Source organism: Lepisosteus oculatus, chromosome 5, assembly GCF_040954835.1.
Source record: "Lepisosteus oculatus isolate fLepOcu1 chromosome 5, fLepOcu1.hap2, whole genome shotgun sequence".
In the NCBI taxonomy this organism is placed as follows: domain Eukaryota; kingdom Metazoa; phylum Chordata; class Actinopteri; order Semionotiformes; family Lepisosteidae; genus Lepisosteus; species Lepisosteus oculatus.
In genome coordinates, this window is record NC_090700.1 from 43,001,833 (window position 1) to 43,027,758 (window position 25,926).

Below are 25,926 nucleotides of genomic sequence, written 5' to 3' on the forward strand. Positions count from 1 at the left end.
TGTACCAACCACATACTATAGTAAACTTCATGCCCAAGGTAAACTCAATCCACATCTATACTATTGTAGGAGTGTTTATAGGAAAGTCATTTATTCCCAGTGCAGTTATTCTTTTAAACCCTAATGTTCACAGCATTACATTGACAGCATATCTATGTATGTAGCTCACTCTTGAATGTTATGTTTTTGGACTGTATTGTATGGTTTTGTTATTTATACTATATTGATTGTTTACAGTACTGGATCTGTAGAATCCACTGAATGTTTTGTGTACTCTGTATAAACAGCTTTCATTGTTGTCTCTGTCAGGCCAATGGAAAATTGCTACTGTACTGTATCTGGATAATGGAGTACATTCCTATTCAGACTCTTAACTAGAGCATCAGTATTGTCTTTTAATAAAAACAAGTATTTCTTGCAATTGTATTGCACTTTATATCCTAAAGTATCCCAAATCGATGTTCCAGCCATTATGTAGAATGAAGCAGTGAGAAACTGCTTCACCAGTTGAATTAAAGGGGAGCTTCAGGTAGAACAAAATCTTTACAAGTCAGACAGGAAATTCTTGTCCAGAGATAAGAGTGCCACCTACTGGTCTCCCAACACATCTTACCACTGTGACCTGTTTTTCCTTAGACCTCTCCCATCCTAGTACTGAGCAGGCCCAGGCCTCCTGAGCTACTGAAACCTGACAAGATGACACCACTACTGTCAAAATATTCCTTTGCGGGCCTGCTAAAAATATCACATTTTCACTTGAATTTATTTAATGTTAGTCCTACATGGAAAAATGCCAATAAAGTGACATTCAGAAATAATTGCTTCTTTATTCCATGCTTTCACCATCAGCATTATTACCTAAATATATTGACCATAAATCAAGCCAGTGAAACATTTATTGGACAGTTAAGCTTAAGAAAACAAAAAAAAATACTAAGAGCCATTCCCATTTTTATAAATGAATGTTATGTCTCTGGTCACATTAACTGAATTTAAAGAATGAAACTTTTCTGCTTAAGGCATTCTGCACAGAACATATGCTGCTCTATTGTAGGCCTTCAAGAACGTAATAACCTGTGTGTTGTGTATTGAAAAGCTGGCTCTGAAATACGTTTTTTTAGAAAAGTCTAAAAAATAAATGCAGCGTACACAAATGGTTAGTAGACATACAGTATGATAAATGAGACAGCAAAGAAATGCTGTCGGGAAAGGCAGATGAAATCCTAGGGAATGCGCGCCCCCTGGTGGAGACACACGTGCTGCAGTTTTCTTTCTCAACTTGAATTTACCTGAAGTACCCTGCGTTACGACACTATACTGTCGTGGGCGCCGTCTTTCGGATGAGATGTTAAACCGAGGTCCTAACTCTCAGTGGTCATTAAAGATCCCAGGGTAATTCTCGAGAAAAGTAGGGAGTTATCCCGGCTTCTGGGCCAAATTTCCCCCCTCGGCCTTTACCGTGGCCTCCAAATCGTCCCCATGTCTGATTGGCTTGCACTGGCCCTGTGATGGACTGGCGCCCCGCCCAGGGTGTACCCTGCCTTGTACTCGTTGCTTGCCGGGTAGGCTCCGGCTTCCCGCAACACTGTAAGCTACAGTATAAAGCGGTTTGGTAAATGACATGACATGACCCTGCGATACTTGGGTCCATGTGCCAAATTTGGTGACATTTTGTGACGTACAGTATAGCAAAGTTATAACCTTAAACGAAGTAATGTTACCTCAAAAGCACAAGCTATGTGAATTTGTGTTTTATTATTACTGTATAAGAATGGATTTATAAACATTATTCATGGACAAATGACTGCATACATACATACAGTATTTGCTTCATGCTACATAATATAAAGTGTTATACTGTAAATTATATACATATAATATATAGTTACTCCATGTAACAGCTTTAAAAACAATATTAACATAAGTTGATCATAATCCTGGACATAACATTCCCACTGTGATCAGAAAGACTGGTGCCCCATCCAGGGTGTATCCTGCCTTGTGCTCATTGCTTGCTGGGTAGGAAAAACATTGCCAAGTATCAAAAAGGCAAATTGCTTGAGAAGTGTGCAAACTAACAACCAAGTGCCTAACCACAAGACTACAGACTGAGGAAAAAGATCACACAACTTAAAGATGTGTTTAGTTAACTTGAGAGGACAGCCTTCTGCAATTTCATGAATTAAGCGGTTTGTCGCAGGTGGCATGGTGGGTTTAGTGTTGCTGCCTTGCAGAGCTGGGTCCCTGGGTTCCATTCCTGGGGTGCTGCTGTCTATGTGGAATTTGTATGTTCTCGTGTGTGTTTGTGTGGGTTTCCTCCCACAATCCAAAACATACTGGTAGGTTAACTAGCTTCTGGGAAAATTGGCCCTGGTGTGAGTGTGTTCATGTCTGTGTTTCTGTATCTGCACTGTGATGTACTGGTGTCCTGTCCAGGGTAGTATTCTGACTTCCACCCATTGCTTGCTGGGATTGCTTGCTGGGATATCCCTGGAAGAAGGAGTTAGAAAATGGATGGAAGGAAGGTTTAATATAAAATGAGTGCTTAGTGTATGTGAAGAAATACAGTATATTAATTTATAGTTTTTATATAGAATATCAATACAATTCATATACAATTATACATTATACATATACAATTAATGGACCTTACATTCACTCCTATGTGTACATACTGTATTCACATGTATTTCACCACTTGTTCTCCCCTTAGCACATCTCTCTTTCGAACCCTTGCAGCAGCTCCCCAGCTCATTCCTTATGAAAGTGAAGAGGGGTATGGTCAGCCTCGTCCTTACAGTCAGGCTGCCATTCTCTCAGCTAGGAGGGTCACGCCAAACAACCTCTGCTACATTCATCCCTCCATCACCTTCATTAGGATCTAACCCTACTACTTTAATATTTGCTGCTGTGTAAATAAAATTAAAAAATTGAATTTGAAAGGGTATCTTTTAAACCTTGAGATGTGTAGGCAGTAACCAGAAATGAAGGGAAACTTTGAGTATAGCAGTATTTACTAAAGCAGCTCTTGTACAGGCAATCTGCTCTGATAGCAACATCCAGTGGATGTTGGCTTGCGGACCAATTGTTAAGTAATAGTACCACCATGAACAATAACTACAAATTTTATTTCCATTGTTATGTTTATGTTGGAGGTCTTTAGTAGAGGACGTTTTTGAAAGTAAGTAATTTAGTCAGAAAAATGATGAAATCCCCTTTTCACAAAGAAGTTTTCAAAGACAGGTGAACATAAAGAAAGCAATTTTAAATTGTCCAATTGTATAGTACTTTAGAAAAGTAAAACTACTACAGGTATTCAGTCAAATGTGTTTAACTGATGTTTTGTTAACTGATCTTTCAGGTTCCCCAGGTAGCTAATTGAACTATTATTAAGGCAGGAGATTCAGAAGATATAAATTCTTCCAGCTGTAATGTAAAAATACAAGAAGAGGTGTTTAGTTTCAAATCATTGAGCATAAATACTCATGTTTTCCAACGGAATCTGTTTTACAGATCATGCAGATCTTTTCTCCCCTCAGACTGACGACACTTTGTGTTCAGGATGTCTGGTAATTTTACCGATGGGTGATATTTACCAGTTTTGCTCACAAGTGGCACTTGTTAAGTTTTACTTTGCTTACAAATAAAGAGTATTTATTTAATTTGTTCCCATGCAGAATAAAATATTTTCAAATATTACTCATTTCAACATTTAGACAAGTGAGTACTGTATTCACATATTCAGTTAAAATACCTGGAAACGGACATGATACAATACTAACGGTTTCATATACTGTACAGTACTTGGCGCCCAACTTTTATATATTCACGTTCATTTTTAAATTGCAGTCCTCCTTATTTGCCCCGTGACTGTGTTATTCAAAGTATGCACTGCCATTACACAAGACGCGTGTGGTAACTTTGAGTAAAACCGCACAGTGCGGTTTGTGCACTAAAGTCAGGCAATCCTCGATCGCCGCAGACTTGATCAGAACAGTTGACTAAAGCTTTCCCTTTAAATTCGATTACTCTCCCTTGCTTGTGACCTTGTGATGTGACATCACTCCTACTATTTATACAGTCACTTCTTAACAGCTGTTAGTACGGGGAGTGGGTTTTTTTTTTGGAATTAGAAAAAGCGGTTAAATATTTGGTCTGAGACTGCGTCAGCCAAGGTAGTGAGCAGTAATATTCTCCCTCAAATAATGGCGGCCAGCGTTTTGTCGTCTAACTACAGTTCATTTTAATCCGTGTTGTAGCCTTTTAGAAACTGGTATTCGAAAATTCTATTTGAATAGGCGCTGTTATTTTAGGCAATGGTATCTTTAGGAATTTAGTGCTTAAGATAAACTGGTGCTCAAGATACTAGACTATTTTAATGGCGCAGTGTTATAAAGGTTAGTTTTAAAGAAAGATCTGAGCCAAATTATAAACACATTTAGCGGTTTACATATAACTGATCTTATATTTGCTTAGAGATTACAGGTGTATCCGTAACTAGCAATGGCTTTTGTAACTTCCCCTCCGGCCACCTCGACAAGCCGGGCATCCCGGACCACAAGGCGCAGCACGGCTGGGGTCTCTCCGTCAGGCTCCAGCCCCACGCGTCTGAGTCGTTTGCAGGAGAAAGAGGAGCTCAGGCAGCTCAATGATCGCCTTGCCGCTTACATCGAGCGAGTCCAGCAGCTGGAGAATGACAAAGCCTCCATACAGCTTCTGCTGGAGGAGAAAGAGGAAAACTCGTCCCGGGAGGTGGATAAAATCCGGCTGCTGTACGGCTCGGAGCTCGCCGAGGCCAGGAAGCTGCTGGACGATACGGCCAACGAGAGAGCCAGGCTTCAGCTAGAGCTAAGCAAGCTCACAGAGGACCACCGGCAGCTGCAGACGAGGTAAACGGCTTTGAGACGCAGTCGTGAGCCCTCCTGTCCATAAGCAATGTAAAGACGAGTTTAAACAGGTGTTGTCGAAATGTTGTCGAATGCAGAGTTCAGAGTGCCATGACTTGCCTTTCCCTGTGCAGGTGGGCCTGTTACACCTTCAGTGTAGAAAGAGAGTCATTTGAAGAATACTTACGAACACAGACCATTTTATTTTTTATATATTTCCTCAAATAATTCTCCTGCGCATTTTCTATAAACATAATAAACGAGAAATAAACACGTCCTCCACCCCACATATAAGCTGATGGTTCCCGTCAAATGTTTATATGTTTTGCCCTTGGCTTTCATCAGTGAGTTACCTTTGATCATATTTCCATCTCGGTGTAAATTGAGCCCTTGATAGATGAGGGGCCTGTATTCTGAATATAAGTGTCCAGGTCTCCACTTGATTTCATTAGGTGGGAGATAACCTTAATCTTCTTTTTCATCAATGCTTTTTTTTTCAAGATAATGTGACTGAATGGAAAGTAAATGTCAAGTATCAGGTGCTTACATCTGGAAAAACTGCCTTTGTGCTTAGAGGGTTCAATCAGTCCTGAAGCTGTACTCCTTGAGGGTATTTTGTGTTCAATAGGTTTTTTGATCGGTTTGCGGTGAAGTGTCTCTGACAGTCCCTGTTCCTCACCTCTGTTCTCAGGAACAGTAAGAAGGAGGCTGAGTTGACCACAGCAGCTGGTCGTTTAAGAAACCTTGAAGCTCTGCTCAACTCCAAAGAAGCAGAAGTGGCCAACTTGCTGGCAGGAAACAGAAGACTAGAAAACGAAACTTCTGAACATACTGCTCAGATTGCCAAAGTAATTATAAAGTGCATTCTAGTACCACTATTCCGGATTAATTCATCCTTACATTTTTAAAGTCAGTGTTGTATTGGATGATAACTGTCTTTATAAGCAGTTTCACAACCGCTGCCAGTTTCTTACAGTTAGCTCTTGAATAGACAAAGATGCTTGGAAATCTTCTCCTTTAATAACACTCATTCTTCTTATCTACAAACAATTCTGGAGAAGAAAACCTCTGTGTTATTTTCACAAAGTCGTTTGCACCAAACTAGTTCAGTCCTATTGTTTTCAATAAGGAAAAACAAACTCTTTCTAGCTTCACTTGTCCTAATTATTGTATCACCAAGTCTGGACTGCCTCATGTTATTTTAGGTAATGAGCCTGAGACTGCCCTGCTCTCTCAGACAGCCACTTTGTGGACTAAACTGGATGGCCCATAAGGATTTTTCAGATCTTCCCAAAAGATTTAAGCAGCACATAACTTCATTTGTAGTGTTCTTGTTCTTGTTTCACAAATTTGTGATTTGGGCTGGGTGATGTTTAGAATCCAAGTTGGATGGAAGAAAAGCAGAGCGGGACAAGACTGAACTGAACTGTTAAGCTCAACTTTCAGATTAGCCGCACAAGAGACTAGGATTGTGAGACGAAACTAGCTGTGAGTGAGTCTCTCCCTGCCACCTGCCCAGGTACACACTACCCAGAGTCCACTTCTCAACGTGGTCTTGTTTGTGTCTTGTAGCGAAAGTCCCGGTCCTGTGTTGGCAGCATGGGGACTGACAGGCTGGAGAAGACTTTACAAGCTCACTGACAGTTTCATTGCCCTTTTCATTACAGTGGGGTGTGCTAATTACAGAGCTTGTAAGGGGAAATAGCTTGAAAGGCAGAAGGAGAAAGTGCAGGCATCCACTGGATGCAGAGGAGGGATTCATATTATTTATTTTAGCTAATTAACTTGAGTTTGTGATTATTGGTGTTGGTTTTAGTTGACTGATGTTATTTTAATTAACTTAAAGCCAAAGCAATAGTACGTTGATTATCATAAACTATAAGAGAGTTAAATAAGTCTTTTAACCATGCATACAATACACAATAGTACATTATGAAACTGGAACAAGTAAAGCTTTATTCCATGCTGAATAGAGAAGACAAGAGAAGTGACATTTCGACTGTGGAGCCTTCTTTGGGTGAAGAAGGCTCCACGGCCGAAACGTTGTCTCTTTTCTTCTCTTTTCAGCATGGAGTAAAGCTTTACTTGTTCTTTTGCAGCCTACGCATGCTGACGCAACTACCTACTTGAGCTACTTCATTATGAAACGGTACAGTACTGGACTTGGTTATTCCGGATGCAGATTTGACTATTCACAGCAGTTCTCTGCACCACAATCCTGCGAATGTTGAAACCCTACTGTATTCCTTACTATTAGCCAAAATCACAGTTTTCCAATCTATTCCATGGACAAATGCATAACTTCATTGTTTGTGTTCCCTAGCTAGAATCTGCACTAAATGATGCCAGGACACAGCTCCATGATGAAATGTTGCGAAGAGTTGACTTGGAGAACCAAGTGCAGACACTGCGGGAACAGATGGATTTTCAGAAGCAGCTCAGTGAGGAAGTATGGGAGACTTGTAAATCCATGGTTTCTTTGTTATGGTTAATGATGTTTTAGTCATAATGATATAGTAACCTTTAGCATTTGTTTGTTGTTACATCTCAACGAGCTTTACAGATAGGCAGGGGACTCACTTTCTCCATCAGTGAAGTGCAGCCCCACCTAGTGGTAGTCATTCTGCTCTCTCAGGCAGCAGATCAGGTGGAAGAGGGAGAAACAGCTTCACCAGCTGAATTAATGGAAAACTCTGTGGAGACCAGGTTGTTGAAGCCCAGAGTGGAATTTTTGTACCCTTATAAGTATGGAATTAACTGTAATTAACCTTGGTTAATGTCTGATCCAAAGGAAGGCACCTTCTATAGCATGGTGTCACTGATCACTAGGAGGCAAACTAGGGCTTTTTTGTATGGAAGTTCCCATCAGAGGGAAGAGCACCATCTATTTATCTACAAGGAGCAATTACAGCTGCATCATAGTACAAGACTCGGCTATGCTTAGCTTCTGAGTTCTGACAGTATCAGGCTATATAAAGTTAGCCTAATTCTGCTTTAAAACGGTCATATTTACATTTTTTAAGGGTTGATGGAAGAGGTGTATCTGTTATTCATCATTACAAGGTGCTCTTTGAATTGATACTGTATGAATGTGTAAGAGTCCTCTTTTGTTGCTAAGCATGTTCAGGATGGTGCTTCAGGGTCCTTTTGAGTTCAGCCTTTGAATGTGAGGCCGCCTCATTCCGGTTACTCAACGCTGTGATCTTCGTAGGAAATCAGGGAAACGAGGACCCGCCATGAGAAAAAATTGGTGGAGCTGGATTCTGGCCGGCGGAAGGAGTTTGAGAGTAAATTGGCAGAGGCGCTGAAACAGCTCCGAAATGAACACGAGTATGACATCCAGCAGTACAAGGAGGAGCTCGAGAGAACATTCAGTGCAAAGGTATATAGCCTTTCAACTACTCTTAGAGCTTTATTCCATAATTATATAGAATGTTTTACAAAGCAAAAGGGCAAGAGAGGTCTGCCTGTCAGGGCAAAAGCAAGTGAAGTGGACTGTTGCTCTCAAGTCTTCCCTGGGTTGACCTCCGTAAATGCACATTTTTTCTGTGATGCAGTCTTGGATCAGTCAGCAGAACTTCATGTATAGGACAGTCTTAGACCAGCAGCTGGCAGAGAGCAAAGAGGTAAAGTGCTGAGAGGAAACTGAAATCAGGAAGGGAACTTTGCTTCGCTTGAAGGTAATACTTTCCTCAAGTAGAGCAGAAAGTAAAGCAGTACAGTAAATATAATAGCATATAAGTGGCACGTGTGAGTTGGTCCTTTACAGGAGGTCAAGAATAGAGCAAAACTTAAGCTCAGCAATAATTTCTATAGGCATCTCCCTGTAGAGTGTGTGGCAGTACGTTGTGTGTGTTTTTAGGCTGCGCAGTTCGCCGGCTCATGTCTAATATCTCTGATATTGGCGCCGGTGTGAAGTCGCTCTGTTGTATGCTCTTTATTATCTGAAGTTAGGTGTGAGCATTAAAGCTCTGTAAAAGATTTATTTTCTCTGGTGTAGAGAAAGGCTGCCCCTGAGCTCACTCTTGGTGTGGTTCTGGCATGAATGCCCAAGTAGCCTTGTGAACCTTTAATACTGTATAGTCCTCTTAATTAAACCAACAGGTGTTAATGCTGTGAGGTATTCACACAGTTGACACGCAAGAGTGAGAGGGCTGGTTTTCTTGTCTCTGGGGCCCTCCGGTGGCCCTAGAGAGACTCAGGAGGTGAACTTTTTCCTTGCTACAGTATGTCACAAGTATATCTCATAGCTTAAGTAATCGAAAGGGTCCCAAACGATACTGCTGTAATATGCAGAATAGTGTTTGTAGGAAGGTCTAGGTCTGTATGAAGTGCCGTGTGGGAGTGTACCATGTTTCCTGTGGTGTCTTTGCCATGTAGCTGGAGAACGCGCAGCTGGCTGCTGCCAAGAACAGTGATTTAGCCTGCGCTTCAAGAGAAGAGCTCATGGGAACTAAAATGAGAGTGGAAACTTTATCATCTCAGCTCAGTCATTTTCAAAAGCAGGTAAAGAAATTTTTCATTTTCTCTAATCACTGCAATCTGTGTTAAACTCATTGTTTGGGAGTGTAACTTTTAGCTGTGTAACTAAACTGTTCATAATGTGAACAGCTGCAGTAGCATTTGGATTGACCTAGATGGCTCCCTTTGACTTGAAATAGTCCTTAAGGGCGATGTCTGCACTTAAACCACCATCTCAGACTGAAGTACAGCGCAGAAAATCGAAATCTGTGATTTCTTATTAGGCATGAATGTTTAAACAGTGGTATAATTGTTTTTATGTTTTTTTCCCACAATTTTAAAATGTCAAATTTTTAAAAAAGGCATCATAATATTGAAGAAGAGTATTTTGTGCGGCCTCTTCAGTGAGAAGATTTCTGCAAACCAAGAGAACCTTAGACATATCCCCAGGTGGCCTGTGTGGCCTCCTTCTCAAGCTAGCCCAGTGGACACCAGGTTTAGCCTATTTTGTGTCATTTCCATGACAGAACACCGCATTAGAGGCTAAAGTCAGGGACCTGGAAGAGGCACTAGACCGGGAGAGAGTTTCTGGTCATCAGCGGGTGATGGAGAAAGACCGGGAGATGGTGGAAATGAGGCAGCGGATGCAGGCTCAGCTGGAGGAATATGCCAATCTCTTAGATGTGAAACTGGCCCTGGACATGGAGATCAATGCCTATAGGAAAATGCTGGAAGGAGAAGAACAGAGGTACTATGATAACAACTCACTTTACATCCTCAATGGGATAGGCTTCACTGGGTTACATAGTCCTGGAGTTATAGCTGTAATCATCCTTCATTGATTCATTGTGCCTGTAGCGAATAACCATATGCAAGATGATTCCAGTGGTGCTGTTCATTCATGGGAAGACTGCCCAATGGTCTGTATTCAGTAACTTTGTGTGATAGCTGATATAATTCCCATTTGCTCGGCAGGTTCAACCTTTCCCCCGGCCCCTCGCCTCAGACAGCTGTCCCCCGCAGTCACGCGCACAGCTCCTGGAGACCCCGTGGCAAGAAAAGGAAACTAGAGGAGAGACCAGGCGTCTCTACTGGGTACAAAATATCCCAGCATTCCTCATCTGTAGGAGGAGTGTCTGTTGATGAGGTAGACTTGGAAGGAAATTTTGTCAAGCTCAGGAATAATTCAGACACTGTGAGTACAACTTCAGCGGTTATTTTGAAACCTCTCTTTTGTTGTTTGTGCATGTTGTCAAACCTCTTACTGGACTCTAGATTTTCCGGTTTTATTTTGCTTATTTGCAGGACCAGCCTATTGGTGGGTGGATTCTGAAAAATTATACAGCAGTGCCAGGAACTGCATTTACAATCCCCTCTTCATTTGTGCTTAGAGCTGGGCAGACAATCACAGTAAGTGGAGCTATAGTAATAAAAGGCTATAATAAAATAACATTTTTGAGCATGCATTCTGCTTGCACCTAGACACAAAGCTTATAGAGGATGACACATTTAAGCATATTGTTGTTTCTGTATAGCATATGGGTCAGGTGAATAATCTTGCCTCCACCAAAAAACATAACCTATTTCAACAAGGTATTGAGCATTTAAGTAAATGTCTTATATGGCGTGGTGTCAATGTGAACGACTTTAAAGCTCTTGCTGATCAGTGTACGACTGTGAGCTTTCTCCCCTCAGATCTGGGCCTCGGGGGCTGGGGTGAACCCGAACCCCCCCAGTGACTTTGTCTGGAAGAACCAGAAAACCTGGGGCACCGGTGATGACATCAGGATTGTCCTGCTGAACAGCCGAGACGAGGTAAGTGTAGGGCTTCCCCTGCCACCAGTAAAGGAACTTTAAAAAAAATTAGGAAACTACTTTTCTTGCAGAGACCTTTAAAGAATATTAAAGATGCCAAAATTACACACACTCACATGGGGTAGTCTATATCTGCGATGAAAAGGCAATGACATAATTCATCCTTCCTCTGAACAAAGTGTGATAACTAATAGTGTTTGGTTTAACTCCTGAGTCATTAGCAGCTAAAGTGCCAAAACCTGACAGGTTAAGCATTTTATCCTTTTTCTTACTGGATGGTAATCATTTTCCCGTTTTCACATGTACACTTGCTGCTGGAAGTCTCACAAGTGTGCGCTTTTTTGAGAAGTGTTCTTTATTTTCCAAGCAAGCCAGACTTGCATGTGGTTGCCATGGCTGCCAGTGCCTGATCGTCTGCCTTACTTGAACTTGTTCCAGGGCCTGCAGTGGAGAGAAAATCGGATTGAATCGGCACATTTTGGCTTGAGACTGTGTTGGTTTTTTATCTGATAAATTACAGCATTTTGTTTTGACTAATGTGAAACCTAACATTTTTCTCATGTTTACTGCACACTACTGCAGTGTTCTGGTCAGTAGTTCATACCGGGTCATTCCAGCAGTACATTCTTTTTGGGCAGGAGGGGAATTGACCAGATCACTTCCTTTACTTTTTCTTATGGGTCCATGTAATACATTCATCAAACATTTTGTGCTAATTATTTGTGAATATAAAGGTTTATTGCACACTGATCTATTTTATTGGCCAAGTTTTATTTCCTACCTCTGAAGCACTCTGTATCCCAGAACATTATCCTTTTTAGGTTGAGCTTCAAGACTGGTTCAGTGGGAATAGATTGGAGAATTTTGTACTGCAGCATATACAGAATATTGTAGAAAATCTTTCTACAAGTACAAATATGGTTAGTTGTTTTTTAAAAAAACAGGTAATTTCCTAATAGGAATGTATGTGTGCCCAATCTGAATGAAGTATAAGATGTATATTTCTGAAGTTTTCATGATCTGCCAAAGTAGTATTTTTATTTTATTAAAGTAATATCCTTTGAAATACGTTATAAAACATTATATATACTATAACATATTTACGACGCATCTTTCTTTCAAAACCACTTTCCTGTGAATAACTCTTGACAAGAAAAAAGCTCTGTAAGGAATCGCTTTGTTCTCCAAGAACTTAATCACAAAAATCCAGTTCAGAGCTTTAGGAGCATACAGTATGTATCTGAAACTAGAATGTGTACTTCCTTCACCTCTTTTTTTTTTTCTTTATATTGTCAAAAGAACTTAGAATAAAGTTTTATGAATTCCTAAATCATTATTCATCCTTTATCAAAAGTCAAGTCAGTACTGTCAGTCCCACACTATTAGTCTGAAATAACTGAACTTTATAGTCTTGAACAATCAAGACTGTAAGGGGACCTGCAAGTATTCAGAATTCAGAAAGGTTTGAACAGTCAACCCATTGGGCTGCTATAGAATAAGCAGGGGGAAATATGAAGTAGAAATGGACAACGTGAACAAGTGTGTATAACTGAAAACAGAAGGCACATCTTTATGCAGAGGGTGGTGGGAGTGTGGAACAAGATACCTAGCCATGTTGCTAGGGCCGATATCTGGGTTTCTTCCTTCATGAAACAGTTCGACGAGAACCTCGGATTAATTTGCCAATAACTACCAAACAGGATAGATGGGCCAAGTGGCTTCTTCTTGTACATATTCTGATGTTCTTAAGTATTTAGCTTAAAGCCTAAACAATTTGTTTTGCAACTGAAAGCGATCGCTTCATGAAATATCTTCCTAGTGAAAAAGTATGAATGAAAAATGTCCTAGTTGAAGCATTTTGGAAGACTTGCCAATTTGAAACCACCCAAAAATATTTGTAAGCCACTGTTAACTACTAATTACCATTTATCAAATGGTTAGCTGTTGCCTCATAGCTTTGCAGTCATGGGTTTTGGCCTTAAGAGACTTCTGTATGGAGTTTGCATGTTCCTCATGGTTCCATGTAGATTTTCTTCAGATGCTTGTTTCCCACCTTCCAAAGACTTGCTGTCAAGGTTGACTGGTATCTCTAAGTTGTATCTGTGTGCTTGTGATGGATTGGTATTCTATACACAGTGTAGTCCTGCCTGGCACTATGTGGAAAAGTTTGCAAATTTGGAAAAAGTAAACACAGTAGCACTAGCTCATCACTGTGACATCAGTGACAGAAGGAGAAAAGTAATTTTAAAGATAAACGTGTTAGTTTTAGCACCAGTATCTTGCATAGATTAGAGCTATAGTTACTGAATAGATGAACAGTTACAAGTAAGACGTCCCCATTAAGAACACTTAAATTTTGAAATAACAATATTCAGAACATTTTCTGTAGGGAACAATAATTGATGGTGAAGGCAGTCATTCATCCTTCTTGGTTTGCATGGTTTTCAGAAGTCGGAAGTGAATTCTCCGATAGTGCTAATTTCCTTACAGAACTACTTTCTTGCTTAAGCTCTTGCCAAGATATGCGAGGTATACAGGTAGCATGTGACATGAAGAGCTGTGTTTATAAGATGTATAACCAAGTAAAAAGGACGAGCATTGTAAAATTCTAGCTTGTATAGAGAACACCACTGCTCGGGATAACTGGTACTGAATGGATGCAGTGGGTCACCTGAGGCAAACCTGTGCGCTCTGTAACCAGTGCTGGTGTGTGTCGTTATCAGGTGATTGCAGAGCGAGCTCTCCTGCGCATAGAGAGGGAGGTGGAGGGGGAGTCGGAGGCTGAGTTTCATGAAGATGTGGTCGCTGGCAGCGAGGTGCACTTCCGACGCCAGGTGATGACATAATAGCAGCACAGAATGATGACGGGAGAAAAAAGTATCGCCAGCTTTGCATCATGTGTGACTTATTATTCATAAACGTAGGTCAAATTCAGCTCTCACTTCTCTACATTAATGAAGCCATGCAACATTTACATTTACCCTTAGGACTGATAGAAACGCCTTCTGATTTGATATTTGTAACCTGTCTTGTTTCTTTCTCATGAAATTAAGAGTATACCAGTGTTGGCTAAAGTTAATTTCCTAAACATCAGCCAATGCAGAACAAAAATGTTTCAGGTCGTAAAGAGAATGTTTTCTTTTTTTTTCTATACCTCTTTAAAGAGTTAAGAAGATGCTGAAATTGGTTACACAGAGCATTCGTCCATCATAGCTGTGTTTCTGTCAGTGGAAAATGCAATAATCTGGAGGATTTCTCTCTCCAAACATGGATGCAGACTTTCACTTTTATTCAGTGTTGCTGTTCTCCTCTTACCTCAGCCAAAAAGAAGAAAAAAGAAATGTTGTTCCGTCTCTTGACTTGCCTCTGTCAGTAGGAACAGACAGACTGCTTCTGTAGGTGAGGTGTACATGCAGACAGGGCTCCCACGCCTTGATGGTGGCTTGCTCAGCTTTTAATTTTTTGCTTAACTGCTCTGCTATTTGTGAAAGACTGTCTCATGCAGTATTAACATGCTTTCTCAAGGCAAGAGGTCTGATCTTGAAGGAATAATTTTTAGTGTAGTGAAGAGCATTGTTGCACGAGCAGAGTCAGGCTGGTTTGCAGATCTGTCCTCTGTGTCCAGGTTCTGGAGCTGCACACAGAACCTTGTCTCATAAGCTTAGTGGTCCAGGTAGGGGAAGCTATCTGGAAAACATGCTCTTTAAACCTTTAAACCTCTTACCGTGAGATCCTGCTGTGCATTCAGCGAACTAGATAGTGTTGTACATAGGCTGTCTGTAGTAAAATCATTCTGTTCTGAGCCCTAAGACTTGCTGTACAATGTGCACATACCTGGTATGTGCAGGCTGGTAGTTTTAGTGTTTTTTTTTCTCCCTTCCCTAGACTGTCACTCCTGTTTCATTCAGATTCTGTCTGCGCATACCTCTTTAGCTTGCTGTGTAATTACTTTAGACAGCTAGACTTAAGATTAGTTTATGCATGGAAAGCACTGACACACCACAGAGAAGAATTCTAGCACTGCTTACAGGTTTTGTGAGCATGGCATTTGTGCACAAATATCCCCTTTGTGCTGAAATTCCGTTGTTTAGGAAGTATTTAGGAAAATCTGGAGGTAACAATTCTTACAGCATGTCTATTCTTACAGGGGCATCATGTAGCTGAAGATCCCAGCTGTGCTGTTATGTAACCGTGCAAGTTATTGACCTGGAAATCCAAATGTGAAGATGCTGTTACTGGTGTCATACCTTTTGGAACTGGCAGTGTCTTGATGTATTGACTGCTCCATAACCAACTCCCCTTTTGGGTGATGAATGTACATTGCACCTCATGATGAAATAAATTATTTTCCTGTCAGTTAATTTCTTAGGCACCCTGATATGGTAAGTTTTCTGGCACGGAGGGTTCTGAAAAGACATAGATCATTGCCAGGAAGTGTGTTGGGAAAGCAGATAGGTGTAGAACACACTAGGAAATTCTGTTGACACAGCCTTATGTAGCTCCCCCAATTCACTTAGCAAAACAAATGAAATTCTTGGCATGACTATGAGAATTGTTTTGAGTATACTGTAAGTGAACAGGACAGGAGTCCCTGAGGACCTCGGTCCAGCATGTTTTACAGTAGCTGTAATTTGGTTACCTGCTGTACTCCTGAGAAAAGGGTTAATTAGATAACAAAGAACTCAGGTGGAATGAAAACCAGAACGCTCTGTGGCCCTTAAGGATTATACCTGAGCACACCGTAGTATAGGACTCTAAAGTAAATATAAATTTGATAAACCTATCGGATAGCATGGTACAGTATACAGCATAAAAACAATCAAAGGCTCTGATGAAATGAGCCTCTTCCTTAAAGACAATGACGCAGTAGGTTCCCTTCGAGCTATCAAATCCAGGAGTGTACAGCAAACGAATGTCTGCATGTTTGTACCTGATCTGTGATGCCTTGTCTTTCCATGTGTTGTTGGAGAATTGGAGAAGCTGGTTCTTCCAATTTTAACAAGAAAGTGTTCTTCGTCTATTGAGGTCATTTAGGATGGATCAATAACGCAAAAGAAGGGTTTAGATACCCTTGTCACTACTGCTAATCTCTTCCCCATTCCTTGAATTGCTTGGACAGCCAGAAGTGTGGTGAACCGTATTAAAAGGGAATAGACACATGATACAGAGTGTTTCAGGATCTAAGGAATTGTGCCTTGCAAAAGGGGGGAAAGATGAGCACAGCTGGTTGAATAACAGGTGTTTACCAAATCAAATCACTCAAGACACTTTGTAACTTGGACTATGTCATCTCTTTTCACTGCCTGGTAAATGGGATCTGTGTTGCATTGTCCTTGTTTTGTGAAGAAGGCATTTTAATGTTGAATCTGCCAAGTGAATGGAAATCTTCACTGTTTTGCTCTTGAAGCCAAAAACTAAGGTCCTTGTGGTCCCTTTGCCATACAGTCTTTTAGTTTAAGAGTGAAATAGTTTAAGCTGAAAGGGAAAAACAAGCCCTTTGTCTTTTTGTATGAATGTTTAAAATGGAATATTGTACTAGTGCAATTGTGAAGGAGTATGTGAGGATTTAGGTGTCTGAGAGATATTTAATGTGTGTAACCAACAGCCAGGGTGACATTCAAGCAGTTTGTAACATCACTGTTTAGTTAATTTTATTATTATTGCATGTTTTTTGTTTTTAGTTTTGCTGTCTGTTCTGTTGGCATTAAATTCAGAAACATTATACATACAGTATGGGAAAGTCTTCCCTGGAAAAAAGACCTGGCTAGGTTTTGTCACAGGAAACGATCCTGATATTAACAAGATCTGTAAATGAAGTACATTTTGTGTCAAAATGTTTTCAAATGGAAAGCCTTCTTTAAACTTTTTCTCTCAAAACAAGTGGAACATAGCCTTTTTGTGAAAAAATGCTAAAATGTCTTTTCAGTCACTGGCAATTACTTGTGCCTGCTGCACGGAAAAGCAAAAGTTATTTTGTATTTTAATACAAATTTTGTTATGTAATAAAAGCAGCATAATGTTTCCTGTTGGAATTGTTTGTTTTTTTCAGTCATCCTTCAGGATTATTTTTTTACAAAATAAAACTTAATCTATTACATTTTATACAGCATATTCAGTTGTACAAGCAAAAAGTGAATCATCATTAGAAATTGTTGTAAAGTCCCATATATAATACCACTTTGATTCCTTACTAAACACTACATAAAGGAAACAGTACAGTAAAGGTAAAAAAACAGGTCTCCATGCTACTATGCTGTAGGAAGGAATTGGCAAAGATATTCAAACTGCCATAAAAAGAAACAGTGCTTAAGGGATGAACGAAGCCTAGCAGTTATTCCACACCAGTCCTGAAGAGTACCACTCATTCACAATATTCCATCTCTGCTCCTGAGTATTGATAATTAAGGTTTTCATGAATTATTTCCATAATGTACAGAAAATCTATTTTAAGTTTATACTTTTTTTTTTGCTAGAGTTGATCACTGAACACATGCAGTTCACTTTTACTGTAGGTACAGTAATTTTAAACATTTTTTGACAATAGTATTATCTTCACTCATTTTACCCTGGAAGCCTGCTGTCCCTCCAAAAGCCACTTTTGAGATCTGGACCTGTTTTTTCAAGTGTATGCTTAAAAGAACATTTATGAAAAAAAATAAATTTGTAGAGGCTTCAAAGACTCATATGCAGAAAAGGAGGAATAAATTATGATGGGGGGGAGAGTTTTTGTGGGCTACATAAAAATAACACTTTATACTTCTCATTGTGTCTTTGCAGACAGAAAGATAGGATGGGGAAACTAAATGATCCAAGACGGAGGTTTGGGAAAAGATCTCTTCTTTCAAGATTACAATGTTGTATTAATCTTAAGTGAAGTTGTACAGTATGCACAATTTAGCAGTTTGGTTTTAAAACATGACCATTGAATTCAAATCATTTGGTATATAAAATATATTCTTTTTTTTTTTACAAAAGTTCAAAAACTTGTTACATGTTCAACTATGTGAGTGTTCTAAGAACAAAAAAGAAGTGCTTTGAGAGTCTAGACTGAGTACCGTCTCCATTAGCTAAACAATAGTTTCCTTATTCTTGTCTTTGCTCGTGGTGCTGGGTGGGACAGCCTGCACTGGACTGTGCAGTACCGCTGGTCTTGGAATCTGAAGTCGGACTTTCTGATTAGTCCTTCTCCACTTCTTGAAGAGTTGAATGTGATATCGTATCGAGACCTGTAATAGCAAAAGAAAAACTCATGACTTAAGGCCTTAGTAAGGGCCTAAATGAAAACTTTGTGGAAGTTAATTTAATAACCGAGAACCCAAGGCACTTCTTCACCCAAAGGCTGGTAGGAGTATGGAAGAAGATACCCAACCATGCTGTTAATCCTCATTCCTTGGTTTACTCCAAGAATTGGCCGTATGGATCCTTAAATCAAAGGGCTAGTAACGGTAAAAACAGGCTAGATTTGAATGAAGCTGAATGGCCTCCTTTCATTTTGTAACCTTTTTTAATGGGCTTATGTTCTTAATATGAGCAGATTTCAGTGCAGGATTTGATACTGTTCTTTAATGTCTGATGTGTTTCTTGATTTATTTCTTAGAGAAGCTAGGCTTATTGCTTCTACACATAGAATCAAGTTTGGGGAATTCAGTCAATCAGATTTCCCTTCAAGTCAAAATGACTTTGAACCAGGCTGTTTAAAGTGTTTAAAGCGCACTTTTAACATGGTGTTGACATAACAGTAATTTGCTTCTTTTTTCCCCAGCTCTTCCTAGTTGTGAGTCTCAAATTTTGTGTGAAAAACAGTAAGACACATCAAGCAAGGGCTTGGTGAGGGTTAATTCCCGCAGATCCTCTTCAATATCAAGGGGCCCAGTCAGCCCATACAGCCCAGGTGCGAGGCCGTGTGTTACTGCTGCAGTAGACCCACAGGATCCACAGGATCGCTGATCTGACACCTGCCAGGACTGGGGCAGCAGCACAGCACTGGTCTCCAGGGGACACAATGTGTTCTGCCTGTTCTCCTCGTTACTGTCTTGACCCCATTATGTGCTTAACTGAACAAATAAAAGGTTTTTCCAGGTTTTAAGGCTGGTGGCAATTTAAAATGGATCATGCAGTGGAGCAGCATCTTGGACAGAATCCCAACTAAAAACGGCAGTCTCAGCCACCTGACTGTACATGCCACAGCCCTCTAACATTTGGCCTCAAAAGTCATGTCTGTTTCACTCTTTTAAACTTACAGTTGTCCAGAAAAGGTAAATGGTGAAAAGTGCAAGTGTGAGGACTATGAGTCCAATTGCTTCCATGCTGCTGCTGTAATAGAGGTCCGTGGCTCCCTGGACACACAGCCAACCAGACAGACTGGCTAATGGAGTTATAAACATGAAGCAGATGGCATCTCCACACAGAGTTCTCCTCTGATGCTGCATCGCTGGGGCTTGCAGCCACTGAAAATGAAAAATAATGACTATTACTATTACATACTGAGCATCAGAACAAACCTGAATTGTACTTCACATGTTTAAAGGTAGTTTTGATCAGATTGTTTTATTTCTGTTCTCAAATTAATCTTAAACAACAGCAGTCAAGAATGTGGATGATGATGATAACCTTAGAGGAGAGATGTGTCCTCACAGGGCTTCAGTGTGACTAAAGGAAGGAAGCAGTTAAATGAAGAACGGAGCATGACGTAGATGGAGTACACAGTGTATTGTTCTTCTTAAACACGTGACTTCATCAGTAGATTAACAGCTATTTCAAGCTACAGTTCTCACATGAGATAATGTCCATTAACACAGTAATACCTTAATGATTCCCTGTTCCCCTGCTTTAGAAAGGAAACGTATCTAATCTCATTTCCCTGTTAAGTGGTATTAGTTTAAATGACATTAGTTAGTATGGTTAGTTTAACAGAATGCATGCTCAAACAGGTCTTCTTGACTTTTGTACAAAAATTCTATCTGGTATTACAAGAAACTGACCAATATCTGGTGTTCTGTTATGGTTACTTCATGATAGTTCTTTATAGGTCAGCAGTTTTCAGGTTGCAATGCTAAAGAGTGTGAGGGAGATCTACAGCTCCTCCTACAATTACTGTATGTCAAGCCCCCTGATCAAACTTGTGCTGAGTCTCACTGCTTGCATTAATCACAGCTCAGCAGCCTGGCCATACACGGGCACTCTTGTCTCTGGTTGGAGTTATCAGTGGCTGGGGTGGAGGATAAGCACAAGGAAGTGAAAGGAAGGTTTTGCGTAATGGCTGCTTGCTGGCACAAAAAAAAAACATTTAAGGAAGATCCCCAAATCTCCCCAGTCAATTCCCCTCCAGCTATAGGGTTTAAAACCAGTTGCAGCTTGTCTTTACAAAGCTGCTTCACTTAGCGTCCATGTGACTGTGTACAAAACACAAATTAGAAATGATTCTGCTTGAATCCTCAAATTAAAGGCTAAAACCGTCTCCCTTCCTTCCTTTTCCAGAGTCTTTTCAATGATAACTCCGATCCCCAGACCACTGAAGGAGCCACCCCAAGGACGCTATTGCACTAAATTCCTTTTCGCTGTTATATTCCCAGACCTGTCACGTTTTTCAGACGTACACTAAGCCACATTGTGTTTCAGTTCCCTCTTCTTTTACCTCACTGAGTGGCTTTGGCAAGCGTTCCAAGGCAAATTCAAAGTGACAGAGCTCACAGTGGCTTGTGTTTGAAGCTGTCAGCCAGTGCTCCAGACAGCTGCGGTGCAGCTTGGCCAGTGTGCCTGAGCACCGACAGGGCGACAGGAGCTCCTCACCACCGCTGCCCTCATGGCAGATCCTGCAGAAGGGGTCCTCACTGCAGAGGCTGCATTGAAACAGAGGAATCGTCTACAATCATACAGAAAAAGTGAAAGCTCAATCACTGCTTCTGAATATGCGCTTGTAGGGCTGTACTTAAGGAATAGGCAAATACTGCAAAATTCAAAACTAATATTGATCACAGTTATTCTTGTACACTGTACACTCGGAACCGTTTGTGTGTAGGGACTAAGTTAAAGTTATGCCCGAGGGTGAAGTGTATCTTCTTTGTAAAATCAGATAAAGAAAACAGTCAGTGAGTTAAATAAACAGAAGCAGTTTTAGGGGGGAAAAAAACCCTTTCCTTTGTTTTCCCTGAGATCTTGTCTGTTGCTGGACTCGCCCACCTGCTGGCGCTGGAGATTGCAAGGGGGACAGAGGTTCTGCCCTCAGTATCTTCCTGCACACAGGGGCTGGGCAGCTGCTCCACTGTTAACTGCAGTAAGGAGGTGACCGCTGATAGACCGTCATGAGGGTCCTCACAATCCATGTCTGCTGCCCAGGGATCTGTCCATTCCACTGTTTCCTACAGCAGGGCCATACAATCCACCTGAAATGCAGAGGCAGACTGAGAACCACAGCTGAGAAACACACACTGCTCTTCCTGGTGACAGTGACAGTGCACTGAACTAGGAACCACATCGCGTGTTCAGTTCTAATGGTAAGCTTGCATCCAGTAAAGTGGGCGCTCAGTGATCGTGCTGGTAATGCAGCGTCTCTGTGGATCCCATTTAAGCCACCTTTGACCTAAGCCTCCTCCACACACCCCAAACGTGACGGCATAAGCTAATACCTGTGATGTAGTGTATAATTACCACAGATCTAGAGGGAAATCAAATCTCGCCCAACATGCAGCATTATCTAATGGACAAACCGGCGACTGGGACATATTGTTCTTGGATAGAATCCTCCCTCATTTTAGTACAAAACAAAGTTGGAAATAAACTGTCTAGCCACGCTGTTATGGCCCAGCTTTGCCCTGCTATTGATTTCTGTTTGTTGTAGGTGCTGCAGGAGCAACAGGGCTCACAGAATCTGATTCTAAACATCTGTGTGTCCTTTCACCTGCGTTAATGATAAATAAATAACAGAGGAGGCGCACACACTAAAAACAGTCAATCAATAAGTTGGTCCTCTTTTTCTGTGCCATCATCGGCTGCACAGAGCCACAGTGCTCGGGGATAGGGTGCTGTATCCTGGCCAGCGGTCCTGCTGTCCTTTGATCTGGGCTTCACATGCGCTTCCACGCTCAGTGAAAGAGGGGGAACAGTCCTGGTAATCCCCAGCCTCTTATCCCATCCCGGAAATGTATTAATTGGATAAATATGCTCTGTTCAAAAAAGCACTCATGTTCCCTGTTGCTTATTATGGAATTGCTTGCAGATGCATAGTTCACAAGAGATTTCATGTTGCACATTTATTACAAATAAATCTGGTCGAATAACTAAAGCTATTGCTTTCTTCGTGACAAAATCGAGCAATTGTGACAAACAGAAGTTAGTAGTTCTTCATATAAACAGGTAATTTAAACATCTTTAAGACATAGCTTTCAATAGATTATGAGACTTATAATTTTAATTCTGTCTATGCAGAATATTGAAATGTGACAAAATGTGTGAAAGTATTTGAAAAAATATTACTTCTAATACATTTCATTTGTAAAAAAAAAAGTAGCCATTTTATGCATGGAGTAAGAATGATTGTTTCACTTGTTTTTTGGTAACGCACACAGATTAAGAAATCAGATTGGACAGTCATCTAATAAAACCTTTAGCCTTTTTGCTTCTATGTACATCACTATACATTCCAAAATATATTGTACATGTCTATTAATAATGCCCTAAAAGCTGTTGCCTTACGTAGAAAAATAATTCCATAAAACAAGCATCATTTTCCAAACATGACTCTACACAGTTACATTTCACAGCATACTGGCAGCTGCTGGCGGCAAGTTGTCTTTTACAGCACTACACTTTACATGATGAATCTCAATCGCTGGTGACAACTAACTGCAAAGTTCAATATTGCACTACTGTTTAGAGTGCACCTTTAGCCTTAGGCAGGGCACAGTCTCGCTGAAGAAAATATTTAAAGAAATGCAACCTATTTTTCCATACTTTTCAATGCACTACCAAAAATAGAGAACATGGGTTGTTTTATTACAGTCAAAGAAGGTCATTTCAATACAAAGACAAAAAAAGTCAGCTTCTGCTCGGCGATCCAGTATGTTGGTGGCACACTTCCTGAACGTTTACTTTCCCAAGAACTCCACTGTAAACATTTTGGTCACGTTCCGCAGAGGGGCAGTGGAAAGATCCAGGGAGACTTGTGAACTGCATAGCCAAGCATCAACCTTTCTGTTCAGAAAAGGATATACAGTACATGAGAAATATGCTCAAAGCCTTACCTTAAAGGCAGTCAGCTGGCACATTTTGCAAATGCTCCATAAAAGAGGGAAGAGGTGGAGAACGGAGTGGAGGCTGCTGGGTTTCAGCAGTGCCAAGTGTTTGCTTGAGAAGACGCTCGGCAGACTGTTTCCCTTCACTGCGAAGATTAGCACTCAGCTCAAGGTCAGCAGTGAGAAGAGATGGGGATTAGACTGCAAAATCGGCGCAGACTAGACAAATGGAAATCCTTTTCACATCTCTGCTAGTTACACCAAGGGCACCTACTCGCTGTAGCACTGTAATCCAGTTAGATGTTGCTATTGCAAGGCTCTAGCTAGCCAGACATTATGGTAATTTAGGTTGCTCACACACTGACAGCTCGCTTGTGGGGAGGTACTGCTCCAATTTAAAAGTCAGCTTGGGTGGAACCAGAATTCTGCCCTCATAGCTCCTAATTCTGACCACCTGCAAGACAATCTCCTGTCTTTGTCCTCTGCCAACATATCTCAGATGATTTTAAATGTGCACATTTGTATTTAAAATGCCTACAGTATGTTTACTACAGACTTTTGACAGTTTGTTGTAAATGCTGAAAATTTGTTTTCACACAAATCTAAAAGGGAGCTATCATTATTGTGAGGGTGAGGTTAGGTAAAATTGAAATATGCAGATCTATTTGGTCACTCATTCTAGAGCATAGAAGACTAATCCTGCATCTGCTCTGTCTACAACAGTGGTACAGTCGGAAAAACGCTGGAGCTGCCTCTGCAGGACTCAACTGTCCGCTGCTCTTGTGAGCACGGTCCTTCCGAGTGTGGCTGGAATGCAATAAGAAATTCTAACGTACTGCTTGCACAGAGCTGTGCAGCATCGCTCATTGTCATCACCATTAGCCATCACCGGTTATTACTGTACAGCTGCACAGACAAATGGGGAGCAGGTCTTAAGTGTAAAATACTGCTGCACAGTACAGTATACACAAGTGGCTTCAAGATGTTGGTTTAGTGGAGTTTTCTCTCAAAGCTTAATTACACAAATCTAAATCCGGCAATAAATCAGCACAACTTTAAAAAAGTGATATACTGTATTTACATGCTGTTTTAACTCCGGCTCAACATTTAGATACAAGCAAGGGAAGGAAAAGCCCTTTTATAGCAAAAGAAATTGGAAAGCAGCTCCTACACTGTTCCCAGGCTGGGGGGTGGGGGGGTGGATAGGGGGACCAGGCTCCTTTGTTACAGAACAATAGAGTTCAGCACAGATGCCTTTTCATCTGTAAACTCTGGCAATGAAAAAAAGGGCTGCCATTTTTTTACAAAAGTAAAAAATGACAAAAAAGGGATCAGGTGCCAAGTGTGTCTCTCGACAATTCAATAAAAATATTTCCAAGCATGATTTTTAAATTAGTATTGGCATTGTTTGAGGATGGCATGAAGGCACTAGAGAGAACTTTGCAAGGTGACGCCTGTGGGAGACTTTTCCCGGTATTGGTGCTGGAGTCTGAACCCAGCTCTCTCCTCTGAGGCTCAAAAGGGATTTTTTTTTGGTATTTGCACTAATCCTATCTGCTATTCATTCACAAGCTGCTCCACACAAAAGCAGGGCGAATGGATATCATTGTAAATTCCTTCATGAACAGAAAGCCAGGGTGAATAATTCCTTTGACACTTTGGGACATTATAGAGAACCCAGACTCTGCAGATTATCATTGGAATAAAAAACAAACCAGGCAGGAAGTATGCAAACTCTTCACTCTGTCCAGACTAAACGGGCAGACCCCAGTGAGGCTCGGTCACGCCCCGTCTCTGCCAAGACCTATGGGTATTGAGATTGTCAAGGAAGGAAAGAGCTCAGATGGGCCAACCATGTAGAACAGCTAAAATAATCCCATGTGATATCAATGGCTTGAATAGCTATAAAGGACCCGTTTCATAACATATTATCAAGGCATTTTTTTAAACTACTCTTCACTTAAAGTCATTTGATATTTTATAACATACAAACTTTAGATTTCTGATATGAGGAAACAAGTCTCATGAAAACTAAATAATTTTAGGATTTCAAGACATAGAGGGGTATTTTTATTAATCTTGTTGATGTTTGTTTTTTTAGGCAAGATGATGATACAGATCTGCTCTGTCATCAGTGTCTGCCAACTTGCAGCTTTACAGTTCATACTAAATGCATTTTGTCCTTGCCATGACACCTCTTGGACAACATGAGTAATCTGCGAGAGTCTAATCTGTGCCAGGCTGCATTTCAATGCCACTGGGTTGTGTCTTTTGTGCAAGCAAAACCTGTTTACCAAAGACACGGAGATTAGACTCAGAATCAAAGATCACAGTTAAAACTAAGAAAATAGATGCTGCCTGTTGTGTTTGCAAATGTGTAAATAAATATTTAAACACTGAAAATGTCATTAAAGGTATTTTATATTTGAATAAAGACATCTAAATGGAATTTAATAGTTTTTCAAGTTGTGCTAGTGTGTGGCAAAGGGAGATGTGGTAAAGTCCCGTGATATCATAGTGAGTGATTCCAGCCA

General features: G+C 40.6%; 2 protein-coding genes across 12 annotated transcripts; one reads left to right on the forward strand and one right to left on the reverse strand.

Moving 5' to 3' along the window:
* The first annotated feature begins 3,973 nt into the window (after positions 1–3,973).
* On the forward strand, positions 3,974–19,248 carry lmnl3 (lamin L3). Of its 11 annotated transcripts, none has more exons than XM_015343016.2 (12): positions 3,974–4,175; positions 4,477–4,889; positions 5,578–5,734; positions 7,210–7,335; positions 8,098–8,268; positions 9,267–9,392; positions 9,875–10,095; positions 10,323–10,542; positions 10,653–10,757; positions 11,043–11,162; positions 13,886–13,996; positions 15,310–17,184. In XM_015343016.2, exons 2-12 carry the CDS (start codon positions 4,504–4,506, stop codon positions 15,349–15,351), a joined length of 1,785 nt encoding a protein of 594 aa, XP_015198502.1. In that variant the 5' UTR covers positions 3,974–4,175; positions 4,477–4,503; the 3' UTR covers positions 15,352–17,184. The 11 variants fall into 11 exon arrangements, 7 of the variants coding, with proteins under 7 accessions (XP_015198502.1, XP_015198505.1, XP_015198503.1 ...); XR_001478015.2 differs by lacking the exon at positions 15,310–17,184 and adding exons at positions 17,940–17,981; positions 18,925–19,248 and having other exon boundaries at positions 3,975–4,889; positions 13,886–14,082; XM_015343019.2 differs by lacking the exon at positions 15,310–17,184 and adding exons at positions 17,940–17,981; positions 18,925–19,248 and having other exon boundaries at positions 3,975–4,889.
* LOC102696109 (E3 ubiquitin-protein ligase MARCHF3) lies at positions 18,215–24,581 on the reverse strand. The gene is made up of 5 exons (XM_006628670.3): positions 23,402–24,581; positions 21,342–21,544; positions 20,797–21,001; positions 19,403–19,609; positions 18,215–18,388 (listed from the first exon to the last, which is right to left on the reverse strand). Exons 2-5 carry the CDS (start codon positions 21,482–21,484, stop codon positions 18,230–18,232), a joined length of 714 nt encoding a protein of 237 aa, XP_006628733.1. The 5' UTR covers positions 21,485–21,544; positions 23,402–24,581; the 3' UTR covers positions 18,215–18,229.
* Between the last annotated feature and the right edge of the window lie 1,345 nt (positions 24,582–25,926).